General features: G+C 38.8%; 1 protein-coding gene across 1 annotated transcript in view; it reads right to left on the reverse strand.

The window, feature by feature from the left end:
* The window catches only part of loxl2b (lysyl oxidase-like 2b), a 47723-nt gene that overhangs the window by 15034 nt on the left and 11574 nt on the right, over window positions 1–21115 (reverse strand). Inside the window, exons 4-6 of the mRNA XM_031740863.2 lie at window positions 11470–11681; window positions 6317–6533; window positions 1659–1842 (exon numbers count right to left, since the gene is read on the reverse strand). Coding sequence (XP_031596723.1) covers window positions 1659–1842; window positions 6317–6533; window positions 11470–11681 — 613 coding nt within the window. The remainder of the gene's footprint in view (window positions 1–1658; window positions 1843–6316; window positions 6534–11469; window positions 11682–21115) is intronic.

The following is a 21115-nucleotide window of genomic DNA, read 5'->3' on the forward strand; positions in this document are numbered from 1 at the left end:
CACAGTGCATTCATATTAATCTAATATCTGTATGAAGGGTTTCTGCCACAAAAATGTTTAACCCTTTAAGAAAGTGGAGCTCAATGTTGCACTCAGGAAATGTACAGTAGCATTATCAATCTGGCCCAGGTACATCTCTGATAAGTAAACAGTATCAATACATAGACAGTAGAGATCTGATTGAACTTACTCTTTAAAAGCTCATATTACGCAATAGCTGCAATGCTATTTTAAAATTTTAAGCACTTCTAATCAATATTTTTTTTGTCAAAGACTGATTAAATGTTTTGGTAACACTTAATATAACATGACATAATATGGCCTGCAACTAAGGGTGTCAATCCACTGTAAATAAATGCCATTTCAATGCATTTTAATTAAAACACTTTTAATCCGTTTTTTTAATTTTGATTGAAATCACAATGTGCTTTAATTATATTTACCTACAAATACTTAAAAGGTAGGGACACTAGAATAAGGGGGTAACAAGTCTGATTTTTACCGGAAACAAAGAAATAATTTTGCTGTAGCTAAATTTAAGCAGTCTGTAAATAATTTTAAGAAGTGAATCAGTAATTTTAGGTCGTGCATAAGCAATTTCAAGTATTGCTTAAATTCATGGATTTTACAGGAAAAGAGACACAAATTATATTTTAGGTAATTCTATGTACTCATAAGTAATTTTAAGTACAGGGTAATGTCTTGGTAATTTACTGGAAAAATAATATTTCCTCATCTTACAAGCACTCTGTACTTTTTGGGGTGTGAGGCGTATTATGGAGTGGCTTAACCTTTCCTAACTTCCAGGTATATTCTGTAAACTTTTCAAAGTTATGTTTGAACAGTATGTTTGAGCAGCTATGGCTGCATCATTATCATGTCACACAGGCCTGTAAATTTTCATATTCACACCTTCTACCCAGCAAAGATCGTGACTATCCAGTGGCAAATTTAACAGCTAAAACAGCAGAACTGTTTCATCGTGTTGGTGAAGCACATAAATGGAGCTACAATGAGCAATGGGACAACATTTAATGGACCTGTTTAAGAGATGAATCCCCAGCATAAACTTGTACAGTTGTAATTGCACTACATTTTTCAGTGTTGTGGTTAGTTTCTTGCATTACCACCAAACAGCTGACAAAATGCCACTGTGACATTACAACATGCAAACTAAGGGCAGATTTTATAACCTTGTCTATGAGTTCATGTTCCTCTGGCTGCAAAACGGTGATATAAGCAGAAAAGTTTAAAGGCTAGAATTACTCTCTGAAATGTTTGGGATATGTGGTTTTGCTCCACAGTCAAGCGCTTCCATCCTGTGCCATGTAGGAAATATACACAGACATTTGTTCCAGGAGTAAAGTCATTTGGAGCTCGGTGTCATGGGTTATTTTCAGGTCTACTTTGTAATCAGCCCATCTTTTGGTTTTTTCCTTGGTATGTGCAGCTCACATTTCATGTCTTTCTGCTTCCCTCATTGGTTGCATTACAAAGCTAAGGAAAGAGTGCCGCTCTGGCTTAGGCTGGTCTAATTTTATGCATTTTTTTCCTTTTCTCAGAACTTTCACTACTGTGAAGTCCCAATCAATGAGCAGGTATGAAAAAAACCTGTCAGTATTTTTTTAATAAAAAGAAATGATATAAAACCAGTATACCTTGTCCAAGGCGACCTCCAGACAGAGCCTCCTTTGCTGTACCAAAGCCCAGCTCTCGACACACCACTGTGGCAGACAGCAGGTTCCACTTGTCATCACATATGGTGCCCCACTCTCCATTTTTCAACACCTCCACTCTCCCCTCACCTACGATGGCCCCACCACGGAGACGAACCAATGGTTGCTGAAGATGACAAACACAAACACCACAAAAAGAGGTCACTGTAAAAACTGAACTATCCAAAAAAGAAAAATCACATATTTGAGTTATTCTAGTACTTTCGAAACCCTAAAAGCTGAACTTTTCCTTCTCTGTGATGAGAGAGCAGAGGCAGCAGACTGGGTGGCTTTATGTTTATAGAACAAGCTATTAATGTGATTCTCCCATTAACTGTTTGCATAAACTGAAAGTGTTTAATTTTACAAGTAAAGCACAGTTTGGAAATCTGGTTTACTGAGCTTTGTATTCACAAGGAGAAAACCCAGACATCTTTATGTGTGGGCTCTGGAATAAGTTTTCACTCAGTGCAGATTTCCTCAGCACTATTAACATTAACATTAGAATCATAAAACAATCATTATTCTAAAAATGTGACACATAGATAAATGTCAGGATCAGGGTAAGTGAGGCACCGGCTTACTCTAACCCTCATGGCATATGTGAATGTAGGACACGGGTAGGTATAAAACCTTAGAGACAGTCCTGAGCAGCAAGTTTCAGCAGTGGTACAAGGACACACAAACTGTGACCATGATGGTGGCAGGCTGTTGGGCACCACGTAGTCAAAACCGACAGAAGGGCTTTGGTGGCGTAGGACAGTACATTTTAATGAGTGTCACAAAACAGGAAGTCACACCCTTTTATGTATGTTGTTACATAGCAGCCATCTGGTCAAAATGCGATGCTAACACCAGCCCAACTTCTAATGCTTGAGGTAATAGAAAATGGTCCGATTTGATCAATATCATTTACACTATTAAAGCAGACACGTACTTTTGGAAGGAGCCAAGCTGCTTGGGTATATATGAGCTTTCTAGACACAGGCCTTCATGTTTATGTTTTACTCAAAACACCTTCCAACATACTGGTAATGAAGAGATATTCCCCTTCATGCCAGTGATGTTCACCCAATGAAAGTGACTTCCTCTCCATCAGCAAAATAATGGTGCTTGCCACTGTGCATGAAGCCATTGGTAAGGATTGAACGACCATGCCAAATACTTCAAAATGCTGTCCCATCCTCTAGGGTCATGAACTCTCAACCTGCAGTGAGAATGTTTAGAATGTGTTGGAGTTCCAAGACGAGACCGAGGCCCTGATGTCATCTCTCTGGTCAAAACCTGTGGTGGTACGATGCGAAAAACCAAATCATAGCCAGAGGAATGTGGATATTGTTTCCACCTAGAACAGAGTTTGCGTCAAACTGTTTCTTACAAAGTGAAATATAGATCCAAATTTTTTAACTGTTTACTATTTTGAATTTCTAAATTCTATTTAATTTGCTGCATGGTGGACCTAAAGCAACTCTTCAGCAAAGTCAGCATCATAAACTTTGCTATGTGTTAGTTATAGCTTATAATGTGACATCAGTAAGCTCAGTTGGATAACTGGTAACCCTGAATGCGTGAAGTTGTGCGTTCAAATAATGTCCGAGGTGTTTTTTTTCTTTCTCATCCTTCTCTTGAGAATTTTTTTCAAAATTTGATTTATTTAGTTTTTATTTTTTCAAATTGATAAGTAGACAGTAGAATACAATAACATAAACTATCTCTTACCAGAAATTTAACATGCTGGCAGCGATAGATCTCAAAATACATAACAATTTCAATGAAATTTGTGATTGATTGCATCTTTTGTATTACTAAGCATGTAAATTAATGTATGACAGTAAAAGTATGACAGTTATATTAAAATGGGTTCCCTGTACTAAAAACTTAAATTAAAATAATTTTAAAAAGAACAAAAAAAACAAAATAAATATATAGAAAATACAAAACTATTCTCTTAAAAGTAAGAAAACGAGCTGCCTTGATGGAGGTTTGCGCTTGTGGAGTGCTTTTGTTTATTTTTGTTTTGTTTTTTAAATTTTAAAACTTGGGTTTCAGGATATAATTCTTTTGAGTCAGATCTGCAGAGTGTGTTGGACGGTTTGGGTCATGATGTCAGGGACACCACTCCCATCCAGGCACTCAGCTGGGGAACGTGACAGGCTGCATGCAAGCTCCGACCTCACATTAGACCATGAATGAAGCCACGCAGAGATAAATTCTTCTTGGCTTACTGTCAAACTAAGCTAAGAAGAATTCATGACCCCTGACATCTTAAGAGGGTGCGAGTGAGAAAATGGGCTTCTTTACCTACTGTTGAGGTCAGATGTCAGAATGAGGACAAGAACGACCTCTGCAGAGCTGGCAGAGACTCAAGTGTTCAAAATGAAAAGCTACTGTGGAGTATGAACAAACTGAAAGCCACGTGGTCGCAACAGTCTTGCTGTGGATTATTTCATAATTTAAATGCATTGATTTTCCACACATGGTCGAAAGTGTAAATGCCCAAGTTTACACCCTGACCTGACAACTGAATATTTAAAGCAGCCTCCGCTCTTCTGGACTCAGGTTTTCCACAAAGCGCTGAACCTGCGGGGCTTTTCTCCCACTCAGACTGTTACTGCACCGTCACTGCGCGATGCATTGAGCTGTTTCACTTCCAGCTGGAATTCCTATTTATCCCAAAGACGTCGGATGGTTGGATCATCAGAGGACCACAAACCTAACCCTAGCCCTAATTCTGTCTAGGCAATCAGAATATCAAATTTGTGTTTTAATTAAATTGTTCTCCCAAGACTTGGCAATCAGGGAACACACACATTTTACCTCAACACACATCAAAAACCATTTACATTTTCCCCCCAAAAACTCATATTTGCCTTTCCCTTGGGGTAGAATTAGTATTCTCAGACCTCCCCTCTTGCCCTAATCTCCAGCACTGAGTCCATACACTCAGAATATGTTTTTGGCTCATGTGCCCCTAACAGAGTTGTTACTGGGGGTACTTAAACCCCACATGGTGAATCTTTCACTACAACTTTAGCTAGAAAACCACTGCAAGGTCAGATTTTGTATTTTTTTTATATGTCACTTCAAATGTGGAAGAATTCATATAGCCACATGGAAGGGCTTTCCTGCACAAGATTACAAATTATTACCATAAAATGGTTTACATGGTGTGTGTATGAATCACTAGTACTGAGGTCACAGCCGAAAAACTCATACACTGACCCAAAACATCAACAACTGTAAAATGATGGTTTGAATGGAAGAGTAACTGTTTTAGTAAGCGACGATGGCACAACTAAAACTATTCTGCAAGTCAAGAGGAACCAGCACCCCACTGCTTTTATTATTTTTAAGAAAGTGCCCTATGTCTTCACCATAAAAATGGGATGCGTTGGTGAGTTCCCATGATCCACCTATTCACTAACTTACATGAAATTCGACTTGCCTTAATCCTGCTGACAGAGACAAAAAAAAAAGAACAGCAAACGGCTATAGTGAACATTAAAGTTAACACTGCCCTCAGGCCGTGAAGTTAAAGTCAGCAGTATTATGTCTAAAACGTAATCTAAGGCAGACCTGGTGGACAGATGTGTGAGGTAAAATCCTCTCTAACAACAGCTCGTAGCTGAAATGTTGTGGCCAAAATCTCCAACTAACTGTGGCAGATTTGAGATATTTTCAAATATAATCTTATCTGCAAGCAGAGGAGCTTGGAGCTTCTACAGACTTTTACTACAGATGGCAGTGATGCAGTAGGAATGAACATTAAGGTTTAAAAAAAAACATTTATGAGGATGGAAACACATTTTGACTGTATCTGCTTGCTTTCTATGAATTTTGTCAAATAGCAGTAAATATAAATCTAATTTTTGCGGGTTTTCGAGAGAACTCCACAGGGTAGCTCTAACCCTGTGAGTAAAGAGTGCATCTGCTCAGCTGCCCCTGCTGCAAGACAAAAGATTTGTAGCCAAAGCATCAGAAAGAAAAAGATTACAGTTTCCATTTTAGATTCTTAAATCTGAGCAGAGAATGAATCACGCCTTCAGGAAACAGTAATCAGCCTTTGTGAATTACATTTACAATTCATGAAGTCAGCCTGAGCACTCACTTATGCTACTACACAGTGCTTTTTTGGAGGGCTTGTTTGAGTCATATCCTTATCTTCCTGAATTTCTTAGAGAATAAAATTTTTAAGAAAGTTTGAAAACTACCCCAAAGATACGGCCTTACTAATTCTGGGTCTTATACTTAAAGGAAGAATAATAGTTGACACTGGTGCTGCTGTTCTTTCCCTGCCCTGAGAGTTTTACAACACTAGGCCATTTTTTAAACTCTGAGATGACAGTAACTAATTTTGACAAAGGCATTTCCAAAGCAGCTCCAGCTGCAGTTCACAAGCGACATGGAGCCATCTTTGCTTAACATCGAACCAAAACATTTCATGCATTCACCCTCTATATCAGAGCCAGTGAACCGAGCTGAACTCAAGCAGCTATTTCCTATGTCAGCTTTGTTTACCATTCAGTTTGTTCACACCATTCATGCAGCACACACTTATTGTTACATCGCTTGTTGTACTGACACAATGTGGGGGGTTTTACCTCTTGTCGGAAGGCCTTCCTAAATCCCGTCATGAGTGTTGGGGCAAAGTCTTTACCAGGCACGCAGCTCACCACCACAGGCAATCCTCTAGGGCAGGTCCCATTGGACTTCTCCAGTACAGCCTGGCCCAGTTTACAGCTGGACAAGTGTGCTTCATTGCCAGTGCAGTTGACAGAGTAGTCCCAGTATGTGGGCTTTCTCCTGCGAGCAAACATCCTGCACAGATAAAGGAGATGAGGATTTTCAACTAGGTATAACACAATGTTACTACTTCTGTCTTATTTGAGAGCATTGAGGTGCACTACTTAAGATTTTTATACAAACAACATGTGCAATAACAATCTGTGACAACGGAGGTGTTACAGTCACAAAGAATTAACAGCCATCTCCACAGTTCACTGAAGTTCCACTGTACATGTTCGTGTCACTATCTGCTTATTAAAACACGACATATCTACATACTACTGCCAGGTTCAAGGCCATGACTGCCCACCACGTATACATCCAACCACTGAAGAATCGTCAAGACAATTTCTGTAGGTGGTTTGACCTGAAGATGTAAAGTTGAAAGTCTGAGGTGTACAAAGTGAACAGGAATGGAGACAGCACAGTTTGCTAGCTAGTCACTAATCTGAGATGGTTGAGGTGTTTACTGACATTTCTTGTAGCTTCTCTCTCAGCAGGAGCAGCAGCTGAATCAGGTTAAATATAGTCTATGCAGCCTATTTGAAAGACCAGATTACAACAGGACAGACAGTGTTTTAGTTTTCATTTGCTGCTGGCGAGAAGGAAAGTCCAAAGGAGCAGCCCATAGATGAGCTTTGCCTCTAAAGCAATTTGAACACATTTGCGATGAATATCAGTGCTGCCCTAAAGGACTAACGATTTAATAAAGTAGTGGTCCTAAGGCTGTGAAAGTTTACTTTCATAAAATCTCATTAAAAAGGGTCATTGACAAGTTGTGATTTTCAAGACTTAATTAACTTTAAGGTTAATGTCATCCTTCACTACAACTTTTCCACCCCAAATTAATTTTAATGTTTGCAGTGAATAAACAAATGTTTTTTTTATGTCTCGTGATTTAATTATAATGATTAATAACTTAGCTTGTGTAAATGGCTGACTTCTCTGTTGTAAAACAGTTTTATAAAGTCACTATCTATATGCAAAGTGGACACTGAACATTAGCCAAACTAGGAGTAGAGCACAAAATCAGACTATTGATTCATGTCATCCTTTTCTCCCTCTTAAGATTAGGATAAGTGTTTAAAATGTTGCGGGTTCTTATGTACTACCCTAATATTAACCATGGGAGACCTAAGTTGTCATTGGTGACAACCCCGAAGACTAAACAGTCTTCCTTAGTGTCACCTTTAGACAGGCTAAACAGTCAAGAGAAAACTTTCTAGACATTAGTTCTTACAATGTCTTGATGAATCATCCAGGTAAGTACGTCGCAGAAAGTTGATTATTTTCATCATTTATTCACTCTATGAAGAAATCAACTGGATGAGTGACTAAACATTTCTACCACTGGAAACGCACCACCAAGAATCAACTTTCTGGAATTTACTTACTTGGCTGATTGAACATGCATCAAGACATTGTAAGATCTAATGTCAAGGAACTTTTCAAGAGATTAAGCATGCAGCAGTTCTTTCAATTTCCATGTTCATTGTCAAATCATTTAGAATATTAGTCAGCTTACAGATCTAGCAGTTACTCAATCATTTTTGTGTGCAACAACGCTATAGCCTCAAGTCAGTTTTAACTGCTGTCTCAAGTTCCTAGTGGGGGTACTCCCCTTATAGCTTTTTAATAAGGTTGCATTTCATCATCTTTTGATCTAACATACTAATGCCAAGCTGTTCTGCTAAGTCACAATAACCAGAAACCAAATGAGGGTGTCTCCTCTGGTGGACCAAAGCTTGTTATCCCCTTGGAGGCTCTGCATCCTCTGGTGCGAACGCAAAGTTGTAGGAATCGGGCTTGTCGTAAGGTTCTTAGTATTTTGGGAGAAGTGTCTTTGAATTATTAGAATTGCATTAGAGTCATTATCACTAAAAAGGCATTCCAACACTATATATACCAAAACCTCAATCAACAACAATGTTTGACTATTTTAACTCAATAATATTCCAGGTCAAAACACTGAATATGTACTGTTTTATAACTTCACTTTTTACATTTCATGAAGACACTATTGTGAAAATCTCAAGCCAATCTAGAGTCTTAAAGACAAATTCAGGATTATGAAACTGTCACATTCATTTTATAATGTCAGCCTGTGAAAGTACACTATACACTCCATGTGGCCAAAGCAGGAGCAGGCTGACACGTAGATGGAAAGTCAGGGAGCTGCTGCACTCTGCTTTGGTTACCTAAAGCAGAGGGGAGACTTCCAACACAGCCAGACAGTAAATTTAAGGTTAACTTGAGTGCCTGAAGTTTTGTGGTACACCATGATTAACTTGTGGCCATTTGGCCTAATGTAAGCAAGATTTAGATTTCTCAGCAGTTCCTCACACACTGCAAAACTTTTTTGTAATGCACCTATACTGAAAATACAGGAGTCAGGCACGAGTTTTGTGGTAAAATGCCTGTAATGTCAGGAATGTAATGAGACACACATTAGAGGATTAAAGATTATTCCATTGTTTACAATGCTTAGTCCTGGCACATTTTCTGGTAGTCTGCCTAAATTGCAATACTGAACATTAAGCTTTGATATATCTATTATAGGTGCGAAAACAAAATCTTTAACAGGGATATGTCGTGCTTTTGTGAATTTCGTTTACTATATACAGTTTTTAAGGAAGGAGTTTGTGTTATGGAGAGATTTCACAAGATCTCAGCCTGTTCTGAACTCATTATTGAACTACAGTTCACATGTGTGAATTTTAACATTGATGATGAGTTTGGAGCAGAGCAGAGAGTTCCCAGAAGCAGCTGTCCACATTTTAGCCTTTGCTGTTAAGGATGGGTTAGGGTTGTTTAGTGGGTTGTTGGACTGACCACTGGCATAATTTGGATGATGGAAGTGCACAAGCAGTTGACATCCAGCTACTGGTTGTGTTTGTAGCCTTTCAAGGTTTCCAAAAGCCAGCCAGTCACACAGTAGTATAGGTTGACTACTACATAGGCTGACTGTAGGGGGTGGTGGGTGGATTGAGGAAGGTTAGAGAGAGGAGAACGGATATAATGCAGAACTGACCACCACAGTAAATCCTTTGTGCCGGTGGCAATAAGACTGTATAACTCTTCCTCACTCTGTAGGTGATTTTCCTGAGACTATTACCTATGTTGATCTGTTCCTTTTCAGACCGTGCAATATTATCCAACAGTACCCTATTGAATATTATATATTTGTTTCATCCCCCCATCATACGCTGCTACTCCCTTTATTCTATTGCACAATACTATGTCACTTTCTAGAATCGCCTGCACTGATAGTTAAGTTATTTATTCTCCAGGATACAGTCATTTATATTACTTCATTAGAGTTATTTGATACCATGTCTTGCACTATCCTACTACTGTACATTACTGTATACTACTATTCTTATTGTATATATTGTATATCATCTTATTTATCTGTTCCTCTGTCTCTCCTGCTGCTTTGAGCGTGTACAGGACAAAAGAATTTCCCTCGAGATAAATAAAGTTATTCTTATTCTTATTCTTATATATGAACTGAACAGCCAGATAACTGGCAAGTTTTCTTTATCTCTATTTCATGCAAATGAGAACTCAGGAAAATAATATATATGATTTTCATTATGGCTCACAGTATCTGAGAAATTATTAGTTTGATCAATATTACTAAAAAGTATGGGCCAGATTATTACTATGTGCCATGGCTGATAATAAACCAGCTGACTTACATCTGTGCTCTTTGTATTTGGAATATATGTAGTTGAAACGAAGTGCTGAATGAACTGCAAATCATTTCCTGGGTTTGGCTTTTGGCGTTTTGCTTTCTTTCTTGATAATTCCCGGAGAATTTTAGAAGTTGTGATAGAGATGCACAATAAAGCTGCAAGGAGCAGAGGTAGTGATGGTAGATGAGTTAAAATACCTGGGGTCAACCATCCAAAGCAACCAGCAGTGTACAAGAGAGGTGAAGAAGACATTGCAGGCAGGGTGGAGTGGGTGGAGATGGGTGTCAGGGTTGATTTGTGACAGAAGGACAGCAGCAAGACAGGAGTTCGAGCTGGAGATGTCAAAGGTGAGGATGCTAAGATTTTCTTTGAGAGCACCAGGATGGACAGGAATAGAAATCAGCACATCAGAGGGATAGTTCAGGTCAAAAAGTTTGGAGACAAAGTTAAAGAGGAAAGGCAGAGATGGTACATTAGCAGAGGAGGTATATTTAATGTATTGGACCAAGGATGTTGAATATGGAGATGTCAGGCAGGAGAAAAAAGGGAGTCAACACAGAAAATCCATGGATGTAGTGAGGGATGACATACAGAAGCTGGTGTGACAGAGCAGGATGCTAAGGATAGAGTGACATGAAGGCAGATGGTCTGTTGTGGTGACCCGTAAGAGGAGCAGCAGAAAGATAAAGATACACAATGCACAAAGAGTTCAGTAGGAACCTGAAATTTATCAAGCCTCCACAGAACTCTAACCCAGTCAGTGTACTGAGCTGCCAGAGTAATGAAGTGATTGAGGTTTGTCACTCATGTTGGATTTGGTCAAACACTGTAATGATGATGTATTCGTTTGAATTTTTTCAGCCCCCCTTCCACGTTGCTGTACTCTACAGTTTGAGATTTAGATGAATTTTGCAGCAGTGATCTGCACGTGCTGGTTGAGAAATCTACCAAATCTATATATATTTAATTATATATATTTTTCATCCATGTGAGGCACCGAGGGGAGTTTGCTAAACATGTAATTACCAATTTGTGGCACAGAAAAAAGAGGAAAAAAAATCAGGATTTGCCATCTGTCATCCAGTCTCCTGCAGATGCATATTTTTTTTCTGTACCCAACAAAACACCCACTGAGTCATAGCATTGAAACAGTGGCCACATTATTCTGACATACCTTTTAATATCCTGAATTTCTATATAAGTGCCCTTTACTCATTTAAAGCCTAAACTCTGCTCTGCTCTTTGAACCACCCAGGGCCACACATACTCACTTGTAGACTCTGGGATTGTACTTCCTCTCCCCGGGGAAGCCAAACATGCCACAGATCACTCTGCTGTTAAACTGGGTCCAGTCTTTGTTACAGATCTGCTTCCATTTGCCACCATCTTTGACCTCCACGTAGCCTTCCATCACAGGGATCCGCTTACGGTAGGATGACAGAATGGCTCGAATCTGCACATCCTCTACATGAATGTCAAGATTCTGTAGACAATACATTGAGAAAAAACATATAAAAAGCAAGCAAACAAAAAATAAATAAATAAAAGCACAAAAAAAGCAAAAACAATCTTTCTTTTTAAACAGCAACTTGCACTTTTCTTTATGCTAAAGTTTGGGCCTTGTGGGCATGTAATATATGTTGTTAATTTTTGAAGTGGAAAGACGCAACAGCCACAGTAAACACACATTCGAAAGCTTTTTCCCAAATGTATTGTAACTTTTCTGTCATGAAATTATCAGCACTCCCAGCAAAAGCTTGCATTACTGACTAAACCACCATGCATAGACCCACAGAGACACATCTCTGTCCAAAAACTAACTTCCAGATCTCAGCAATATATAATGATAGCCTATACACTGTGTAAGCTAATTCGTTAATTTAGCTTCCTGTTAGTAGGGGGGTTTGCAACCAAATAGAATTTGCTATGTAATCAAATCACATGGTAACGATTTCCCGTGAGAGTGCAGTCTCTCTTTCAGAATGAAAATGAAGACACTGCAGTGAGCATACAGCCTGCTGAATACAAATAAAGTTAGCCACAGGTTGATAGGTTAGCTAAAGCTCACTGCTAACTGATGCTCCGTTAGCCTGTCTTTACATAGCTCAGTTAACCGCCAGCAATGTAAAGCTGGGTCTTTATTTTGCCATCAAAGTCATAATGTTATACATTCGCAATGAATAGTCAGAAACCTGAATCATACTGGAAGAAGACCTTTTCTAGATATCAGCAACCAGAATGAGTGGCCTATATATGCAACACAGTCAATTCAATTTATTTAGAAAGCACCAAATCACCACAACATTTGCCTCGAGGTTCATTTTGTTGTAAGTTAAAGACCCTTAGAATAATAGAGAGAAAACCCCAACAATCAGACAACCATCTCTCAGCAAGCACTTGGTGACAGTGGGAAGGAAAAACTCCTTTTTAACAGGAAGAAGCAGAAGTCTAGCAAAACCAGGCCCAAGAAGAGGCAGCCATCTGCCGTGACCAGTTGAGGATAGTTCAAACACTAGCTCATAAACAATACTTGTGAACGATTACAGTTATTTGCAGATTACAGTATCACAGGCAACTGAGGAACTGAGATACCAAACAGATTTCAGATACCAACTTCTGCTCTTATTTTTCACAGTTCCTTAAATGCTAGTTCTTAAAAATTTTGGTCAATGGAAATTACCCTGTCTGGTGGACACCAAGGTTTGAGACTGGAAAGTGACACAAACGCAGCCTATGGGTTCACAAGCTAGTTTACTTCTAGTACTGGTCCCAAGCCCCCCAAAATGAGAGGCCTATACCACGAAGGGCTTCCATTGTAAAATCTGTGACAAATATGCTTCATCCATGCTCCACATGATCCATCTGCTGTGCCAACTTGACAGGAAATGAGGGAGAAACCAGATGTATCATATAGAGGACCACAAGGTTGGTGAGTGTTACTACAAGGTTAGAATAGTCAGAAAAATATAATTGCACTGAAAAAAATACTTTTTCTTCTTGCCAAAAAAGACTTCAATAGTGTAACCCAAGCTATACACCACATCTGTCTTGAAATAGCTATTCCTGTGTTACATTACACATAATCAAAGACTCTTACCCCCTGTACAGCTGCTCAGCAGTGCTCTGTCTGCACTGGTTGTAAATCTTCCCCAGACTGCACAAACATTTTTACAGTGAATTATCTTATTAAGCCTAAACACCGTGGCCGGCTGCCTTCTTACAGGTTTTTCTGGCTTTAGAAGCCAAAGGCATCACAGGGTTTCCATGGCAAAATATGCAACATGTTTTAGTCTGTCCCAGTTAAATGCACAAACACCGTACTGTACACATGCAGTAGGAAGCAATTAACAAACTGCTACTTTTTTCCAGATGGCTCATGTCTACATGATCATCAGCCACAGGCCCTAGCAGTTTAGTTCAGGACTCGGGCAGTACCACACTAGCTTAGACAAAACATCACATGTCGTTTAATGTAGGTTTTCTTGAGTATTTTATTTAAGGAGGCTTTTTCTGTCATGCATAAATAGAGGGCAGCATAGTCATGCACATGCAACTGTTGATATGAGATCGTTTTAAAGGCTATGACCCAGTCCAAAAGCAGTGCTGCTTTAGAGGAGCGTAGTTTCTGAGACTGAAGAAGTCTTGTCATGTGCATGAGAAAAAGCAAGCTTCTTGTTTTCATTTGGTGAAAAGTACTTGAATTGCAGAGTAATGTCAAATGGGTGCATCATGACAAATTCAAATTAAATGTGTGCTTTAACTTTGGGTTTGGATCGTGCCACGCTTGGATCACGTGCACGAATGTATCTACGACCATAGGAAAGAATGTATGCTTGAATGTGTGTACGTATGTTGGGGGATATGTATGTATCTTTAATATTTGGATATATGCTTGTTATCCAAAATTGTGAATCTTTTTTTTGGGGGGGGACTGTATGTTTTAAAAAGTAGCTCCATCTCTGCAGCTACTGGGCTTTTTAGAAGCTTTCAGTTTTCATTTTACAGCTTACTTTTACCTTCACTGTCATTATTTCTGTTCCCTACAGGGAAAGGCTGCTGTTTCCATCAAAAAAGCTCTTATTACTGTACTCTACTTGCTTTTCACCAAATGGCCAACAGGCAGAGTTAGCAATTAGCTGGCAAACATAGTGTTTCTAAGGAGATATTTTTATCAGGAAAATAGAGTGAATATTGGTCCCTCAAACTACCAAATCAGAGGTGTACACTCTGACTATACTCTGGTACACAACTAGGTTGTGTCTTGGGAGATGGTTGAAAAATCTCACAGAGAATAAGGATGTAGTCAGTATGTAGGATAAAGTACCAAACCTCTCATAGATTTGTGGCACTATCTGTAGGGCTAATGTTAATGTTCCCAAACATAGCTTTGCACACACAGATCTTTATTTCATTTTTTACTTCAAATATTCCACACTATAGCTTTTGTTTATGAGACTGGAACCCTCCCTTATATCTTATCTCAACAGTCCATTTTTCTACATTTGCCTTTATTCTTCTGACTATAACAAAACGTTCTATCATGGAAATAAATAAGTTGTTCATTTTAGATGAGGATTTCAATTTATTACCTTAGGGATGACCATATAAAATTATAATCTTCACTATTCTATTTCAGCAGCAAAATATTTATGTCTGATACCTTTTTCCTATTCCACATCTCCACCAGTGGCCAAAATTGAAGTAGATTTATCTATCATGTCAAAGTCAGTCAACATAGAAACATTAGTTCCCCACATTTATTGATTTCAAAGGCAGAACTTCCTCCCAGGCAACAGCTGTGCCTTGATAAAACAGTGCCAAGTCTAGAGAGGTGACTTAAGGATAAACAGGGAATAAAAACTCATTCTCTTGTTGTTTAACAACCTTTAAACTTTATAGTTCAAACTAATACATGAGTAAAATAAACAGGAAATAGATGATGCCATGGATGTGTCTGCTAATGCAATGCTAGATAACCAATTACACCCAAAGACACAGTATCACAAAAATGTATTTTGAAATATCTTTGTTTTTGTCCCTGATGAGACATATCAGAACATATTTATGAGGTTCCATTTCCACTGACTGATCATGGGATAATATTTAGCTGTGACAAAACTCTGACAAACAGATCCCTCACACCAACTGCTGATCTCTCTGAGATGCATTTTTGTCTGGATCCTTTGTTTATGATTGCTGGTCACTGCAGCATTTCTGGTGTTTAAACACAAGTGTTGACTTTTGCTTCTCTTGTGCGTTAACAAGCAAATACGTAGCTTATGAATGACTGAATGCGTACAGCCTACATTTTTTGCTTTTAAAACAAAAACAAACTATTCTGCACAGTAAAGATTTTACTGAAATCTGCAAAAGTGAATGTTGCCAGCATGATGATTATACAAAACAAATACAAAACAAAAAACCTTGTGATTTGGTTCTATAAAAATAAATAAATCTGAATTAAACTGTATTAAGTTAATACATTTATTTTAGCATGATTGAAGCTAAAAGCATGAAAGAGAAAGTCAAATGTCAGTATTTCCGATTGGGATAATACCATCCTGGACAGTTATGCTGACAGAAACAAGCAACATTCATAGAAGGTGAAGATGTGGAAATTATTTGGTTCAAATGGAACACCATACTGTTTACCTTCGCGACTGCTCCTGAAGAAACTTCCAAAGTTTCCATGACCAATTCAATTGCTTTTGTAACTTCAACAGATCTGTGAAGAATGATTGATTTGTATGCATTCAAGGGTCCCCTGATCGTCTAAGCAGAATGCGCACAGTGCCCTGAAACCCCGCAGGCAGTGAAAGACTGTCAAAAATCATCTCTTCTTTTTTCTTTAGAGATTAAATAAACATCTTACTCTCCCATAAACCAAACCAACATTCTTGTGCTACGTGACAGTTCAGGCTAAAGGGAGGGAGTTCAGTCTGGCTGGAAGGGGAGCATGTTGCTTAACTCAATAGACTCCTCTTATACATGGCCAAGAATAACCTCGACATCAAATAATGATAAAGGAGGGTTTCCTCAATTAGTACTTGCCTCCAAGGAAGGGCAGATGCCGCCAGAGTGAAAGCTACAAATCACTGGTCTTCCTATACTCCATTTACTCCTAAAGATAACCACGTTAATCACTCCGGTCCGAGGCACTGATGTCTCAGCTTCAGAGGACATAAAACTGCATAAAGACTGAAATCATGAAACAAGATAATGACTGGAAATGTGGTGATGGTGACCTTGTCTGGGTGTAGTGGTACATGACTGGTTTGTGGTTATGCAAAAAAACAAATTGGGATTCATATGAGCGAGTAAATAGAGGCTAAACTAAACTTTTAGCCAGACAAGACACAGAGGCACTGACAAAGATCACTATGAACACAAGACGAGATTTTTAACATGTGTGTCTTGTTTTGTTCCTCTCAGGGGAGAAAGACCTTTCATGACTTTTTGCTTGTGCAAGAGAAAAAGCACACAGATGGAACTGTCATTAGTTGGATAAGCTGTACAGGAAACATGATTCACAGAGGCTACTTTGAGGTTTTCCACTGCATTTTTTTGTATTTATTACTATAACATTTCTTCAGTAAAAATGCTAATAATGCTGCTATACTCTGGGCTTGTAATCTGTAAGAAGGAAGTCCTTTTTCTTACCATTTGCTATTCCCCTAGCAGCTTTCATGTGACATAGCAAAGGAATGAGACAGGCAACAAGGGTTTGGTGGAAATTTTGAGTCTTATAATAAAGCACTGGCATCACATTAAAGCGATTCTATCAGATTATCAGAAACAAACACGTTGAAATTTTACATTTTGAATCAGTTGAGTTGGTGAATGCAAATTTATTCTTAAATTCTTTTTTAGCTCTGAGCTTTGCCACATTTTCTACCGTCTTCAGCTACTCATTAGCTTTGTGTGCCATTTGGTGTTGGGCACATTTGTTGGAAATGTTTGGAAATGTCTCAAGTAATTCTCATCAGAGTTACAATTACCCCTCACATTAAACTCTGTAAAATACATTGCCTAATGCCTAATATTACGCTAGTGCAGGGGTCAGCAACTTAGCAATTTATCCTCAGCAGCAGAGGTGACTCTTGGTCTTCCTTTCCTAGGGCGGTCCTCATGTGAGCCAGTTTTGTTGTAGCACTTGATGGTTTTTGCGACTGCACTTGGGGACACAGCGAGCTAGCTAGCTCCTAACTTCAAATTTCATGGAACCTCGTAAGTTTCCATGGTTTCTGGATTTCTGGATGCTACCACTGAATTTGACACCTGAGAGAACAACTTAACTGGGGCGATCGTGGCTCAAGAGTTGGGAGTTCGTCTTGTAATCGGAAGGTTGCCGGTTCGAGCCCTGGCCTGGATAGTCTTGGTCACCCATTGCCTCCTGGTGGTGGTCAGAGGGCCCAGTGGCGCCAGTGTCCGGCAGCCTTGCCTCTGTCAGTGCGCCCCAGGGAGGCTGTGGCTACAATGTAGCTTGCCATCACCAAGCATACATTCTTACCATCTGAATTGCTTTTAACTCTCAAGGACACCTTAGTGCGTGTTTGTACTGGAGTATTTAGTAAATAAGCAGATTTTCTGTTTTCCTTAGAAATATATGGTAGGTCACAGATCACAGTTAGGTCCTAAATAAAGTTACATCCATCTAATGTGCATTAGACTAATCTAGAAGCACAGCCATGACTGGTAAGAGTATACACCAACATGTTTTTCCCTCTGAAAATTATGGGAACCAGATGAAAATATTTTGCACTGATGATATTGCACACAAATGAGTCAGCTTTCAGACATAGACTAAAACAGGCTGCCTTGAATTATGGGTACTGAAGTGGTTCATTGCCAGTCTGTCTAGGGATGACAGCTGGAGAGAAAGACATGAATCAAATCAGATGAGCCTCCATGACTTCCTGTTACAGGTTTAATTAAAACAAATTAACCAACTGAAGAAACACTGTCAACCTTTTATAATCCTCCAGGTCACCCGTCACCTGTTTAGGGATAGGGTTAGCTTTACTTCTACCCCTTTAAGTGGAATTTTCCCTCATATGGCATCCCCAAATGGAGAACTGTAAGCCTAAATGTATTTGACACTATTGATTTAAAAGTTAAGCCTTCTATGCGTGTCTAACGACTAACCCTGACAACCCTAGATGGCTCACTGGCAACCACCTAGAGGATTGTCAGTTTTGTTTTTTTTTTAATATTACAAATGCTGTGTTTTGGATAAGTATTAGGCTATAATTCTCACATATGACATCTGAAAGGTAAGAGGGAGATCATCTATCAACTGTTAAAATAACAAATAGCCTATCAAACTGAATAAATTCTTTCCAATCTCCCTCCTCCCGGTAGCATAACATTTCAAAATTGAGAATTTGTGACCTTGCTCCAGTTTTTTTGCAAACAGTTTCCGAAATGGAAACCTTGGAGTGCAGGCTCCATATAGCTACACATTTTGGTTTATTCTGCTAAAGGGAGGACATTGTCAGACACCTCATCAGTTCCAACAAATCGACTATACATGCCAGGTACGGAACAGTCACTTCTTGTCATTATTGTGAGGTATAAAGACTTGAGCCGCTTTAACAAGGACAAAATTGTACCGGCCGGATAACTGGACTGAAACACATTCAAAAGGGTAAAATGGCTTTGTGAGATATTTCTGGTAAGCATTAGTGAGTATAGACGAGGTGAAAACTAGAAGAAGCGTGCTTGTGAATGTGCATACCATACCTAACATGCTTGTGGTCTTTCGACCAACAGGGTTTAGTCGTGGTTTGGCTCATAAGAAATATAACCACCAATTATTTAGTTACATTATTTTACACAGAGTCATGTGTGAGTACAAAATACAACACAATTTTTGTTACTACATAGTTTCATTTCAGCCCAAAGTGAAATAAAGATTGTTTTTGAAAGCAACAATAAGATGCATAGAGAGTAGAAACATATGGCTCCAATAAAGGTCTTTAGCAACTCTGCTTACAGAAATCACTTCACTTCCACCATGAAATACCGAGGCTCTGGGTTCATTGGCAGGGTAGGATTTAGTTGTAACGTCACTTTCTGAGAGTTGTAGAGAACAACCTTTCATTTTAGGCATTCCTTTGTATTCAGAATATTTTTTTACAAGTCATTATCTGGGTGAAGACATGGAAACATGTTTAATTGATTGCCAGCTTTTGTTCAAAATCAGAATTCCACCAGCTGGAATGTAAATAGGAACATTAGAAGTTGGTGTTTTACAGAATCCAGAGAATGTTGCATTGCAGTGTGCAATTCCTCCATTAAAAGAGAACCTTTGTAACCAAACTGGAAACAGATGTTTCACAGTCATGACAACTGAGCTACACTGGGGCGTAAATTACAAAGACAATGATTGAATGGAAATTAAGCCCTTTTATATGGCTCTAAAATGAAGTGACACTAAAATGTGGAAAATGAAGGCACGTTTGGGAATGATTGCTGGGTACAAGGAGTTGGCTCGGAGGAATCTATTGTCTCATCTTGTGTGAAAGTTCTCAGCACTGGTTTCTGTTTACAGGAAAGCAGATGGTGAAAAATATTTGAGGCTGACAATCCTAATGGAAACTGCCATTTAGACCAATTCGCCAACACCACTTTGGTCTTGTATCTGTACTGCCATCTTAAATTTGTGTTTTTTGATCATTTCCCTGTTTGTGCAAGTGCAGCAGATTAAATGAACCCAGCTCAAAAACAACCATTTACACACACAGCTACCACTGAAACAAAGAAAGCACAACCTGCTAAAAATAGCCTACCCACTGTGGAACTTCAAGAGCAAGCATATAGTAGGAGTTATCCATTTTAATCTAATTCCTCTCAAATGCTAGCATATCTAAACCACACTGTTCTTTTAGTTAAATAGCATTTCTAATTCTTTGGCTACTAGAATTAGCCAAAAGACAGGCATTTAGCTAAATGACCAGTTTTGTTTTTTTGTTTTGTAGCTCAATGTTAAATTTCTTTTTCTTTCATAAATGTAAGATTATTTCTTAAAAGTGCCCTGGCAAGTAGCCTTTTTAGACCAGAACATAGCTTAGCATATGAAAGAAAGAGATCCATAGCCTCGGTCGGATGGAGGGATAAGTTATCAACTAATGCTAGCAAACCAGGTTAGCAAGCTTCATCCATACATCTGTATGTGCGTCATAGACAGACACCTCCCAGTTTATGCTTCTAATATACAAACAAAAATCAAGGCAACTACACTAATAATATTACATCTCAAATACAGCTCAGAGGACAAGTTTATTTAAAATTCTATTTAAAATTTTGGCCATACTACGTTTCAAATGAGGGATTATTCATTGTTTGCTCATTGGCATTTGTGGAAGTTATGACTTTTATGACTTTTTGAAATCAAGATGGTGATGTTAGAAACATTAATCTTGAGGCTTCAAAACAGGACTTCAGAAACCAGTGGATGGCGTCTTGATATGATCTTCCATCTTTATACTGTTTTTGCTTCAAGCGACCAATAGAAATGAAGAATCACAGGGAGTAGGCACATACTGTACGTGTAAAGACCATGAGCTATGACCAGGACATTACAGACTGAGTGCAGTAAAAATGGCCCCAAACACAAATTTGGGGCCATTTTTACTGAACGCAGCAGTCAGTGCAGTACATACTTCTTTCTAAGTGAAGGGTCCATCAGGCAATTATATCATACAGCCTCATATGTCAGCAGCAAATTATTTGTTGTTGTTGTTGTTGTTGTCTTTTGAGAAATTTGGTGCTTTAGAGTATGCAGATTCACTTGGTTTTGGACCCAATCTCAATAAGCCACTAGAGGAACTGCAGTTTTTGGCACTTCCACACTGAGTCCCCGGTGGTTGCCGCGTGGCACAGAGACAGAACAGAGATTTTGGTTCATCACCTAAA

Source organism: Oreochromis aureus, linkage group 12, assembly GCF_013358895.1.
Source record: "Oreochromis aureus strain Israel breed Guangdong linkage group 12, ZZ_aureus, whole genome shotgun sequence".
Taxonomy (NCBI): Eukaryota; Metazoa; Chordata; class Actinopteri; order Cichliformes; family Cichlidae; genus Oreochromis; species Oreochromis aureus.